This window comes from Pistacia vera, unplaced genomic scaffold (genome assembly GCF_008641045.1).
Source record: "Pistacia vera cultivar Batoury unplaced genomic scaffold, PisVer_v2 Contig617, whole genome shotgun sequence".
In the NCBI taxonomy this organism is placed as follows: domain Eukaryota; kingdom Viridiplantae; phylum Streptophyta; class Magnoliopsida; order Sapindales; family Anacardiaceae; genus Pistacia; species Pistacia vera.
This window is the reverse complement of record NW_022196465.1, coordinates 485,515-498,168: the sequence shown is the minus strand read 5'-3', so window position 1 is coordinate 498,168 and position 12,654 is coordinate 485,515. Positions and strand designations below refer to the sequence as shown.

The following is a 12,654-nucleotide window of genomic DNA, read 5'->3' as shown; positions in this document are numbered from 1 at the left end:
GATTATGGAAATTTAAATAAAGTTCAATTGAAATGGTTGATATAGAAAAGGTTGGCCTTTTGGCTAATTATCCAATTGAAAACCCCCACGCTACTCTCTCTAATTATATGCTTGAACTTTTCTTGGAAAATATTTTTGTGATAAAGATGGGAGATAAAAAGTAAAGATTCCAAATATTTATTAATTTTTTTATTATATAAAAGAATGAAAACTACATGCCTCTAAAGTTAAATATTTGCCCAACCCCACATGCGTGCCTTAAAAAACAACTTTGACAAACAGTACTCCATCTCGTACATGAACCAATAAATATTCAAAATTACACCTTTGCCCTACCACACATGCATGCCTTTAAAAGCAACTTGATTTCTTAGCTTTTCCCATGATCTTCAGCAAAATTTTCTGTGTGTGAAGATGAATAATAAGTATTCTTGCTGGAGTTTAATTTTGTCATGTTTTCTTCGCTTGTTTTACAAAGTGAATTCTTTCTGGATTCATCTCTGTTACTTCGTATCTATCTCTTTTGTAGGATACTTAGCCTTGAGGCTCTCAAAGCCAAGAAGTGCGCCCTACTTTAGTCCTAAAAACTTAGATTTATTCTTCACTTCTGTTTCTGCAATGACAAATTCTAGCATGTCTACCGTCGAAATGGAGGTTTTCTCTAACTTTCAACTCATTGTTATGATCATTTTGATGTCCATAAGTGGGGAAGTTTTCATGTCCTGGCTTGAACTTCAAATAAAATCCAAATTTCCAAGAAAAAAATCCATTGAAAACGACAAAATTGAACTTGGTTTTGCCTCTTTTTCAAGTCCAGAAAATGAGAATTCCAATTCCAATTCCAATACTACTTCCTCAGGAAAAAATAGCAAGCCCTCCTCAAGCGATAATTCAATCAGGATTTTGTGTTTTGTCATATTAGGTTATCTTTTTGTTTTTCATGTAGCCGGAATTAGTTTATCTTTATTGTACATTACCCTTGTTGGAAGTGCAAAAGAAGTTCTAAAAACCAAAGGTCTTCAACCGCTAACATTTTCTGTTTTCGTAATCGTTTCCAATTTCTCAAACACTGGTTTCGTCCCCACAAATGAAAACATGATCGTTTTTAAGAAAAATTCAGGTCTTCTTTGGATTCTAATTCCCCAAGTTCTCCTTGGAAAGACATTGTATCCATCTTGCCTGCGACTTGTCATCTGGGTTTTGAATAAAATCACAAGGCGTGCGGAGTTTGAGTACATGTTGAGGAATCACAAAGAGATGGGCTACCCCCATTTGTTCTCTGGTGTTCATTCTTATTTTCTTGGAGCTACTGTTTTTGGGTTCTTGTTTGTGCAGTTTGTCCTCTTTTGTTCCCTGGAATGGAATTCGGAAGCCATGGATGGTCTGAATTTCTACCAGAAAGTGGTTGGTTCATTATTTGAAGTGGTTAATTCGAGGTACACCGGCGAATCTGTGTTTGACCTCTCCATACTTTCTTCAGCAGTACTGGTGCTCTTTGTTGTTATGATGTAAGTTCTTCACTATACCTTTATTCTCTCTGTATAATAATTTTATTTTAGAAATTTAGAAAGTAACATATTATAATAATTATATAATGCTTGATATGTATATCATATACTTTCGATATTTTTTCTACCTTATAATTTATATAAAAGATTTATATAATCTGTCCATTTGAAAGATATTTTACTGATAATAAAGTAATTAATCTGGTTTACCGTGCGGTGTTCTGTTTGTGTTCTTTAGACTATATATTCTGCCCTTTTATAATATAGATATTATATATTTTAGCATCATTATTTAAGGTCCCTGAACTTTAGCTAAAGATGCATAAAATTCTCTAAAATCATCATAAAAGTTCTGACTAATGAAAAGGGTTAATTTAAATATATCATGTGAGATATAGTATAATGTTTAAAAAGAATTGTTCTTGTAAGCTTTGGGAAATTGCAAAGTTACTCGTAAGATTTAAACTTAGAAGCCTTGCAAGAATTGGTCGTAATGTTAAGGATCTTAATGCTATTATTTAAGGTATATGGACTTTTTGGTCTTTAGATTAAAGTTAGGAATACATAGAATAATCCTTTTAATTTTATATTATAATTAAAGCAAGAGCTTAGAAATAAATTTATGACTGATTTGATTTTCTTTAATGAGATTTTTATACTCATATTGATTAATTTAAGTTTAGGAAATTATTAATAATATTGGTCATTTTTTTTTTTAATTTTTTTATCTAAAATCATAAACATTCGTATTGAAGCATTTTTATGTAGTTAGTGGTGAAGCCACTTTATAGTTTGGATTCTGTAGATCGTTTTAGAACAAGTTATGGGAAAATTAGTGGCGCACTCAATGCCACCGACTATACACTGGATTCTCGGTAACCATTAGAAGCTTTCTGGCAAAAGCATTTTAAGTGACTATTTGCCCATGCAGTCATGCCATAATAATAAGTGGAAAGCCACATTATAACGTACAAAAGAATTTTTATTATATATATATATATATATATTAAAAGAACTGTTTAAACTAGTAAATTAAGTGATTAAAAAAGGGTTCAACATAAAGTTTCTCACTATAACGAAAATTTTGAAGTTTTTAACTTGGAGATCAAAAGTTAACAACTAAATATCGATTTTACAAAACTACAAAAGCAAAGACATCAAACTGAATGTTGGCCTATAGTCTAGAAAGCTGGTACCTGAGAATTTTTGCTTAAACATGCATACAGTAAGAATTTTGAAAACTAACAAGTAAAAGCTTTTCAAGATAAGCTTATTACATATTATACTTATGGTAAATGTCATAACAAAATATTAGTCCCATAATACCTTTATATTAAATGGGACAGATCTTTTAATTTTACAAAAATTCCCTAACCATACAAGGGATGAGATCGTTTCTTGACACCACCAATATTAAAACGGTATGTAAAAGTACATCTATTCAAAACAAGTAAGTCTTACTTGTGTTTCCTTATATAAGGAGAGATCTAACCATTCAATCTGTGCAGGTATCTCCCACCTTATACATTATTTTTACCAAGAATATATCAAGAAAAGGATTCGGGAAATTGCAAACAGAAAGAAAATGAAAAGAAGGGTTTTGTGGAGAGTCTGATATTGTCACAACTTTCCTATTTAGTCATGGCAATCATCATAATCTGCATCACTGAGAGAGATAACATTGAGAATGACCCTCTTAACTTCAATGTGTTAAACATCACATTAGAAGTTATAAGGTGAGATTAATTATTAATTTCTCTTTATTGATTATCAGTCTAGGCAAAAAAATCTAAAAGAAAATTATATGTTTATTGTGTAGTGCATATGGGAATGTTGGGTTCTCAACTGGATACAGTTGTAAAAGGCAACTGAAAACTGAGAGCTCCTGCAAGGATACTTGGTATGGATTTGTTGGAAGATGGAGCACCGGAGGAAAATTAATGCTCATTATAATCATATTCTTCGGAAAGCTAAAGAAATTCAACATGAAAGGTGGTAAATCCTGGAAGCTCTCCTAGCTACTAGTAAGTCATTAATTATCTGGTGTAGATATAATTTGCAACCGGGCGCTTGCGAACTCCCGGTAATGTTACTAGGGGGAGCAACATAGTGTAACCATAAGTAATATACTTCTGGTCTTACTCTATATAGTTTTTTGAGTCATGACAATGCTCTTATTATTTTAGAGAACTTAATTGCTGATAAATTATTAGGAGCATAAATTGCCCTCTCGAACAATACTTAATTAAACAAAAGAAGTTGGATTTTGTTGCTGTGCTAGGGGTCAATGGCCGTTTAGCGAGGACAAGCAAAAGCCAAACCACAAAATAATGGAGCCACAAGGGTTCAATTACATATTTATGGAAAATTAGAAAACACAGTCAAGACTTTAATAACAGCAAACTAACGGTTGCTGTTAAGTAACAGAATTTGCACCTTAACAGCCCCACTCAAGCAAAGTTGTCCTGCAGCTGCAGCTTGTAATCAAAATTCAGTAATTCACTTTAGCAGTTAAGTAACAAGTAACATTTCTTCCACTAGTAATTATTCATATTTATATGAACATGGTTTTTTCTTAGTTAAATTTGACGAGGTTATCTTCAAATTTTAAGGATGGTAAATTATAAATACAATAACACTACGGACACCGAAAAAATTGCACCGAAATTTTGTACCGGCCTACGTGTAACGCGCGTCTAAATTTTTTTACAATTTTTTTTCTAGTGAACGGCCGTCCATCACATTTGGAGGGTCGTTCACTCACATGGACGCCCGTCCATATTATATGGACGGGCGTCCATACACAAGGGACGGGCGTCCCCATTTAAAGGACGTTCGTCCCTAATTAAAATACAATTAAAAAATTTGTAAAATATTAGGGACGGCCGTCCATCCATTATGGACGGCCGTCCATTAATTTTGGACGGGCGTCCACAAATAATGGACGTCCGTCCTTCACCCAAATATTAAAAAAAAAAAAAATTGGGACGGCCGTCCATAAATTTTGGACGGCCGTCCATACTTTTAAAAAAGAAATAAACATTAAGCCTCTTCTTCTTCGCTCCTCTTCTTCGTCATCAATATATAAGACTTTTCTGGAACTTGATCTTTCTATGCACTCTAAGAGCAGGCAAGAGTCTAGTAGGTTGAAAAAAATAAATCATCTCCTCGAAGATCTTCAAAGTATATGGCAGCTAGTCTCCCCTTGTCTCGCATGTTGTTCACAAGGTTCTTGGATTGCTATGAGTTTTCATGTGTATATCACTCATATATCTGTGTGCTTTTTCAATTGATTTTTTTATCTTAAATTAATGAGATATGCTTTCCCTCCTATTAAAGTTTTTTGGTGTGCACTAGTGGCAGGCCGACACTCAATCTTGAAAGACGGCTAGATCATGAGGGACATCCTCTTGCTATTACCACAGTTGACGCTATTGCTGCCACCGAAGTTCCTCCTTGGAACTGGAGGGACACCCACCTGGAAATGCTGCTGTCGTTCTTTCTTGAAGATGAAGAGCAGCAGTGGCTGCTGTAACGGCTGCTATGGCAGCAGCCACTGCAGCCACTGAAACAACAGCATGGAGCGGCGCATTCTGGCTCTGCAGCCACTGAAACAGCAGCGCGTTTCAGGAGAATAAGAAAGAAGAAAGCAGAGCCCAGAAACACGATTGAGTTGGTTCCGGCGAAGTGGAGAGGGCTGTTGAGAAGATAGTACGGGGGCGGGGGGGGGGGGGGGGGGGGGGGGGGTGGGGGGGGGGGGGGGGGGGGGGGGGGGGGGGGGGGGGTGGGGGGGGGGGGGGGGGGGGGGGGGGGGGGGGGTGGGGGGGGGGGGGGGGGGGGGTGGGGGGGGGGGGGGGTGGGTGGGGTTAGGCAGTTGAACATGCACTGGCTGTTCTTTTTTATTTGTAAAAGCAAAGTAAGGGACAACTGTCCACAATTGGTGGATAGGCGTCCCCAAATATATATATATATATATATTTTTTTTTTTATATTTGGGTGAAGGACGAGCGTCTATTATTTGTGGACACCTGTCCAAAATTAATGGATGGCCGTCATTAATGTTTTATAAATTTTTTAATTGTATTTTAATTAGGGACGGACATCCTTTAAATGGGGATGCCCGTCCCTTATGTATGGACGCCCGTCCATATTATATGGACGGGCATCCATGTGAGTGAACGGCTGTCCAAATGTAATAGACGGCCGTTCACTAGAAAAAAATTATAAAGAAATTCAGACGCGTATTACACGTAAATCGATACAAACTTTTGGTGTAATTTTTTCGGTGCCCCTATATTATTGAAATAAATATGGTTCTTATTAGAACAATAACTATAGTCTCAAACATCAAGATTTCCGTACATAACATAATCTTGGTCCATGGTCAGTATCCTGTGGTAATAGAGGCTGCTAAAGAATCAAGTCACATCAAATTATGTACGCAAAACAAATAGTTTAAAGAAACAAGATACTCCAATATGTAAAAAGAATACCTTAGTATTATTTTAAAATATCACGTACAACAGTATGGGATCCACCCTTGATTCCATGTTATAACATAAAGTAAACCAACCGAAAACGTCTTATTCTAATATATAAAGGAAGAATAGAAGGAGTATCTTATCGATATTTTAAAATATAAATTTAGAACTTTCTTTTCTAAAGTATTAAGTTTGACATAAAAGTAAACCGATTTGATTTCCATGGCCCATGCATTGCAAGCTATAGAAAGATTGACTAAAAATACAAAGAAATGTTTTATCATTTAATCACAATTATTTGAACCCAACTTTTCTCCTAACTAGCCCCCGCTCTGAAAGAGGGAAAAATTGTTAATCTTTTGAATTCTATTGAATCAAAAAGAAAATTTTCAATTTTTAATCATAGTTTGATATATGTTAAATAATTCATTTGTATTCTATCTCTCCGGCAAGCTCTCGAAGAAAAAATAGTGTTCAAGAGATGTCAATTCAGTCCCTGATCCACATACACTAGAAGCTCATACAATCGAAATGGCAAAAATCACTCATCAGAGTTACCGGGATATGCTAAAATGTTTTTTATCTACAAAGTGAAAGTGTTTTATCCATATTCTAAACTAATTAATAATTCAAATATCCTATTTTTTGTTGATTCCGTTTAATTACCAGGAGAAAATGTAAACCTTTATCTCAACAATTGTATGCTTCTTTAAAAAGCTGCATTGATGTAGAGGAGTTGCTAAAATTGATGCAACCAGAAGACTAAAACGGAAACTCAGCCTTTTGTTCGCTGTCGCAGCTGGAGCTATCGAAATCGCAACGATTATGTTGAAAACAAATCCAAGTTTATCGACAATCCAAGGGGATAAAAGCATAGTTGTCAAATCACNATGACTAAAATTATTTCAATTAGCTATAAATATTGACTTTTATAGCTGTAAATATGTATTTGCTATAGTTTTTCTTTTCGCAGCTAATTTTCGTAGCTATATGTGTATATTGTTGTAGTGTGAGGAGAGACTCAAACTCAAGACCCCTTGAGTAATACACCCAAGAGTTCCTATCAAACCATTTAACCACTCAGAGGTAGTTTATACAAAGTAGATTTCATAAAGATAAACTGCAGATTCCTAGAAAGAAAAATAATGAAAGGTAAAAATCTCATCCATGTGAGTGAAAGTAGTTATCCATCTCCTAGGTGGGGACTGCTGGGAGTGACCACATCTCTACTTCTTCTGGGTTCATCATGTGTTCTTCCATGCGGAGAAAATCTAAGTGTGTATGTTACTCATCTCATCTTTGAATAGTTATAAATACATTCAATGTACAAAACCTTTTATATGCAACGTCATTTTATCTGATTCGATAGCTCATGCATCATATCCTTAGTGATCATGACAATAGGAACAAGCAAGTGGAATCCATCACCGTCCCTAATTAAATCTCAAATCTAGTAGCTTTTTTTGTTATGTGGTTCTTCACTTATCAACTTTTTTTACAACGTTCTCTCACCCCTTTCACTACTCCTACCTCCAAAAAATAAATAAATAAATAAACGAAATAGTATCTATATATATCTTAAATATATGAGTAATGCTAGAGGTATAAAGGAATCATAGAAGGATTTCTGTACAAAATGATGTGGTTGGAAGAATGAATACAGAAAGTCAAACTCATCATGTTCACTATTCCATTCATTTTTTGCCACATCACTCTGTACAGAAATATTTGTAAGTCTAACATTTTTTATGTTGGATTTTGATACCAACAACTCCGCACGTGCAAAATGCTAAGAAGTCACACTTGAGTAGTGTAATACCCACATTCAAAAATATGGTAAGGATTATTCTATAGTCATAGTGAATATATTTAACTAGTATTATAATGGAATTCCATAACAGTTTTGATAGGGGCAAAATGGTCATTTCATATAGAATCACGTGTTCAAGTGAAAAGTGAATATAATAAATATAATGTATTAAGTGTGCTAGCCATGAGAATAGAGTGGTAGAAAAGTTATGGACAATACACGTGATGTGATGCCGAGATAAATACGTATTTGTAAAGTAATATAAAGAAATTAAAGAATAAGGGTAAAATGGTCTTTTCGCTCACAACTAGATGAAAAAGTGGTGAGTGTAAGGAAGCAAAATAATATGAAGAAGATGATACAAATGAGGGTTTAGCTTAAATTTTTTTTAGATTTTCAATCCTAAAGCATCCAAAGGTGAGATTCTAGCACAAAAGTGTGTATTTAAGTTTTAAAGTTTCGAATTCTTGATTTAGATCCAAGAGGAAAAGAATTTTAGCAAAGGAAGATTGAATCATTAGTGTTGTGCAAATTCAAGGTAAGTAAACCCAATCTAAGCTTTAATTTGAGTAGTAAATATGTAAGTTGATTCTTGAGTGTTTGTGTATGATGTATGATAAGAAGTATTGGTTGTTTATATGCTTGTTTGATGGAGAATAATGTGTAGAAGTTCAGCCAAGATGAGTAGTTATGTAGATGTGATGTTTTAGTTGAACTTTGGATGAAATTTTGAAGTGTTGATGTTCGAATTTGGAAGTGTTGAATCCGACTAGAATTGAAGTTAAGTTTGGTGAGTTTTTGCTCCAATTTTGGTGGATTTGGAGAGATGTGGAAGTGTGGCCAACCAAGTATTTACATGTGCGTGTGAATTGTCTGATGAAAGAGAAATGCATGTTTGAGTTTGTTAAATCTTGTTGAAGAAATTGTTTGAGAAAGGAAAGAATTGGAGTTGAAAGGTTATGTTAGGCTTATATAACCAAGTGTAAGTTTTAGTATTCAAGAGTGTATTTTGTTATGCCAAAATTTAGAATAACACTTGGTTATGTTAGTTCAATGAAAGGAATTGTTTTTAGTGCATGGTTCAAGTTGCTTGAACTTTTAGCATTGGTTTGAATGACATATTGTATTTAGTCATTGAATTATGAGTTTTGAAACTTATGACTTTAGAAAAATGATAGCAAGAATTACATATTAAATTGTTGCAATAGTGTAGTATTGTTGATAGTAAAACATGGGTGGTTATATTATAATATGACAATATGTCACTATAAATTGTCAAGTTTGTATGCTTGAAATTAGAAAGATCATTCAAAGAATGGCTTGACCAAATGAGTATATTGTTGATTCCTGTTTTGAGATTAGTTATAAATAATATGTAATAAGTGATTTTATTATATAAAGAATAGAAAAGTTTTCCCAAGTATAAATATCAAAGAAACATAAAAAAAAATAGAAGTTTAGTTTATGTATTAAATACATGACCATTTTAGAAATTAATTGGTATGAGTATAGTTTTCATGCATTATTATATATTACAAGCTATAGAATTGTGCTAGGAGATCTTGAGAATATGTTGTATTGGCCAAAAGTTTAGTTAAGAATGTTAGGAAGAAATTAGAATTTAGCCAAAGTATATATGTTGTGCCATATGTTAGACTGGATTTACAATGATTAATATGATAATATAGATTAATGTATAGAATGTAGCCAAAAGAAAAGAAGAAGAAAGGCATGTATAACAATGTTGATGGTCATGTTCGGAGAATGAAAATTTATGGCATTAATATTTGTATTTGGAAAGTTGTACAAGGCATGTTTGTTACATTAGAAAATATTAGAGAGTAGAATTTGTGAGAGTTAATGTACTTGTGTATGTGTACATTTTACATAGCATGATAGAATTGAAGAATTACAAAATTATGTAGAAATTATATAATCGCGTATGTACACACAATACATAGAATTCAGAAATAAAGAATAAAATAGAAGATGTTTAATTTAAGTGTTTTAGAAGAAAAGAACTTTGGGCTTTCCAGAAAAGTATAGAAATATATTAGAATATGAAGGTATACTCGAAGAGAATGAAGTAAGTCTAGCTTAAGGGAGAATATTAGCATTATAACTACGTAGGACTTCATAGTAAATTCACAGAAGTTAGTCAGAGGTATTTTTGTAAAAGCTCAGCTCATGTTTGGGTTATACAAGATCTGCAAAACGCAGTGTTTTGGTAATGCTCTAAAAATAAAAAGCATCACCTAACTGCTTCTAACTATTTTTTTCTGTTAATGAGAAAATTTTTCCAGATCAACTTTTCGTTACATTCTCTCTTTCTTTCATCTTGTTTTACATTGTTCTATTGATTCTTCTCAAAGTTATTCATGGTATCAGAGCTTTAGACACACGTCAAAAAGCTGATCCTAAGGATAACTCTTGAATTTGTTACAGCGTGAAAATGGAGTCTGAACAAGTCACTACTGGTAATGCACAAAGTCTGACAGTTCAGCCAGTTCTACTAACAATCAGTGTAAAGCTACTTGAGAGAAACTACAATTTCTAGAAATCTCAAATTCCACCGGCACTAACAGCTCATGATCTAAATGGATTTATCACAGGTACTAATCCTTGTCCTCCTATGTTTCTATTGGAAAGTTTAGACGATGATGAGAAGCTGATGAAAAAACCAAATCCTAAGTATTTTACATGGAAGAAAACAGATCAATTTCTTGTGAGCTAGTTACTTTCATCAATTTCAGAATCAATGTTTAGGCATGTCTCTAAATGCACTAATGCATATGAAATATGGAATACACTAGAGCTTCATTTTAAGTCTTTTTTGAAGGCAAGAATCTTGCATCTTAGGAATATGTTAAATACAACTAAGAAAGAGTCTCAAAGTATCAATGAGTATATCCTAAGAATGAAAGAATTAGGTGATGAACTCAATGCTAGTGGTGTACATATTGCTGATGAGGAACTATTGATGTATATTTTGGATGGCGTGGAAGCTAACTATGATGTGGTGGTAGCTAATCTTACATCGAATATTAGTCAAACCTCATTCCAAGAAGCTCAATTTTTGCTACACAAACACGAAATGAGGCTGGAAAAACAGAACAGTGCCTTGATGAACTTTCATGAATCCATGTCTTCTGCGTTAATGGCTGCCAAAAGCAATAATGCAGAGATAGTTACTGCTTAGAATGTGTCTGGAATGCCAGTACAACAATCCACTAATGTAGTGAATCCACTGACGTCCAGTTATCAAAATGCTAGTGGTGTAACTTATCCAACTCAACAGACTCAGAATGTGCTATTTGGAGCTTCAGGAACTCCTCATTATGGAGGAGGACCTATGTACATGGGACAACCAGGAGCTTTAAGGACTGATCTTAATTGTCCTCCTTATACTGAATACTCACAACCTTATGTTGGTAATTTTGTACGTTTTAATAAAGGAAGAGGAAGAGGTCAAGGCTATCCAAAGCCAAGACTGATGTGTCTAGTTTGTGGAAAAATAGGACATTCAGCCCTTCACTATTATCATAGGTTCGACTATGACTATCAAGGATTTACAGCAACCAACTATAATGTTCCTGGACAACCTTAAATAAACTTCAATATTTATGGACAGCCTCCACCATATAATACATCTAAATCAATGTAGAATGCATATTCAGCGACACCTCATACTAATGCAGATCCTGTGAATGAGTTTCCTAAGCTTTGGTCGCTGGAATGAATGCATCAACTCAGTACTCTCATGATCACATTGGGAACCTTCATGATTACTTAGCCTATGGAACACCACCAATGCATTAGTTACCTAATCAGTGTCCCTCTGGCTCCTCTTCAGACAATCAAGGACCTGTCCAGTATCAGTAGAACTCTTCCACTGCTGCTCCTCATACTGATATTCGTACATCAGCATATCCATCTGGTCACATGTTAGCTACTCCTCAGATTGTCAAAGACCAGGCTTGGTATATGGATTCATGCGCCTCCAATCACATGATTTCTGATGTGAATAATATGGCAGTAAAATTAGGATATCCAGGCAACTCTAAAGTCCAAGTTGGTAGTGGAGAGGCCTTAACAATTACTCATACATGTATGTTAATGTTACCATCTTGTGATGCTCATAGGTTAATACATCTCAAGAATATATTGTGTGTGCAAAAAATTGCAAAAAATTTGCTAAGTATTTCCCAAATTACCAAAGACAATAATGTTTCAGTTGAATTTTATGCTGATCATTGTTTGGTAAAGGATAGAAGCAACAAGGCCATTTTGCTGCAAGGGAAAGTCAAGGATGGCTTGTATCAATTGGCTCTTCCCACTGGTGCTGTTTCTGCTACTGCTGCTTCAGAGTGTTCAAATTCTCTTTCTCCTCAGCAAGTTTCTACTTCCAGCTCGTCCATAGAAGCATTTTAGAGTTCTTGTTTTCCTACTTTGGCTCCTAATAATAGCAATAAAGCATCTGCCTCTTAGATGCAATCTGCTCCTCATCAAGTTTCTACTTCCAGCTCGTCCATGGAAGCATTTCAGAGTTCCTGTTTTCCTGCTTTGGCTCCTAATAATAGCAATAAAGCATCCACCTGTTAGATGCAATCTGCTCCTCAAAATTTACCCTTACTTTGGTATGCTAGGCTAGGGCATCCTAGTCCTAAATCTCTTCATTGTGTACTGCAAAAATTAAATGTAAAATTTTCTGTGGATGACAATAAGAACTCTGTTTATGAAGCTTGTGCTTATGGAAAATTATCTCAATGTACATTTCCTTCTTCCAACACAAAAGCAAAAAGACCTCTAGAATTAATACATTCAGATCTTTGGGGACCAGCCCCTGTTCTTTCTA

General features: G+C 34.5%; 1 protein-coding gene across 1 annotated transcript; it reads left to right on the top strand.

Moving 5' to 3' along the window:
* Window positions 1-414: 414 nt before the first annotated feature.
* LOC116110858 (sodium transporter HKT1-like) lies at window positions 415-3,565 on the top strand. The gene is made up of 3 exons (XM_031397068.1): window positions 415-1,508; window positions 3,017-3,244; window positions 3,328-3,565. The coding sequence occupies exons 1-3, from the start codon at window positions 415-417 to the stop codon at window positions 3,524-3,526; spliced, it is 1,521 nt and encodes a 506-aa protein (XP_031252928.1). The 3' UTR covers window positions 3,527-3,565.
* Window positions 3,566-12,654: the final 9,089 nt, after the last annotated feature.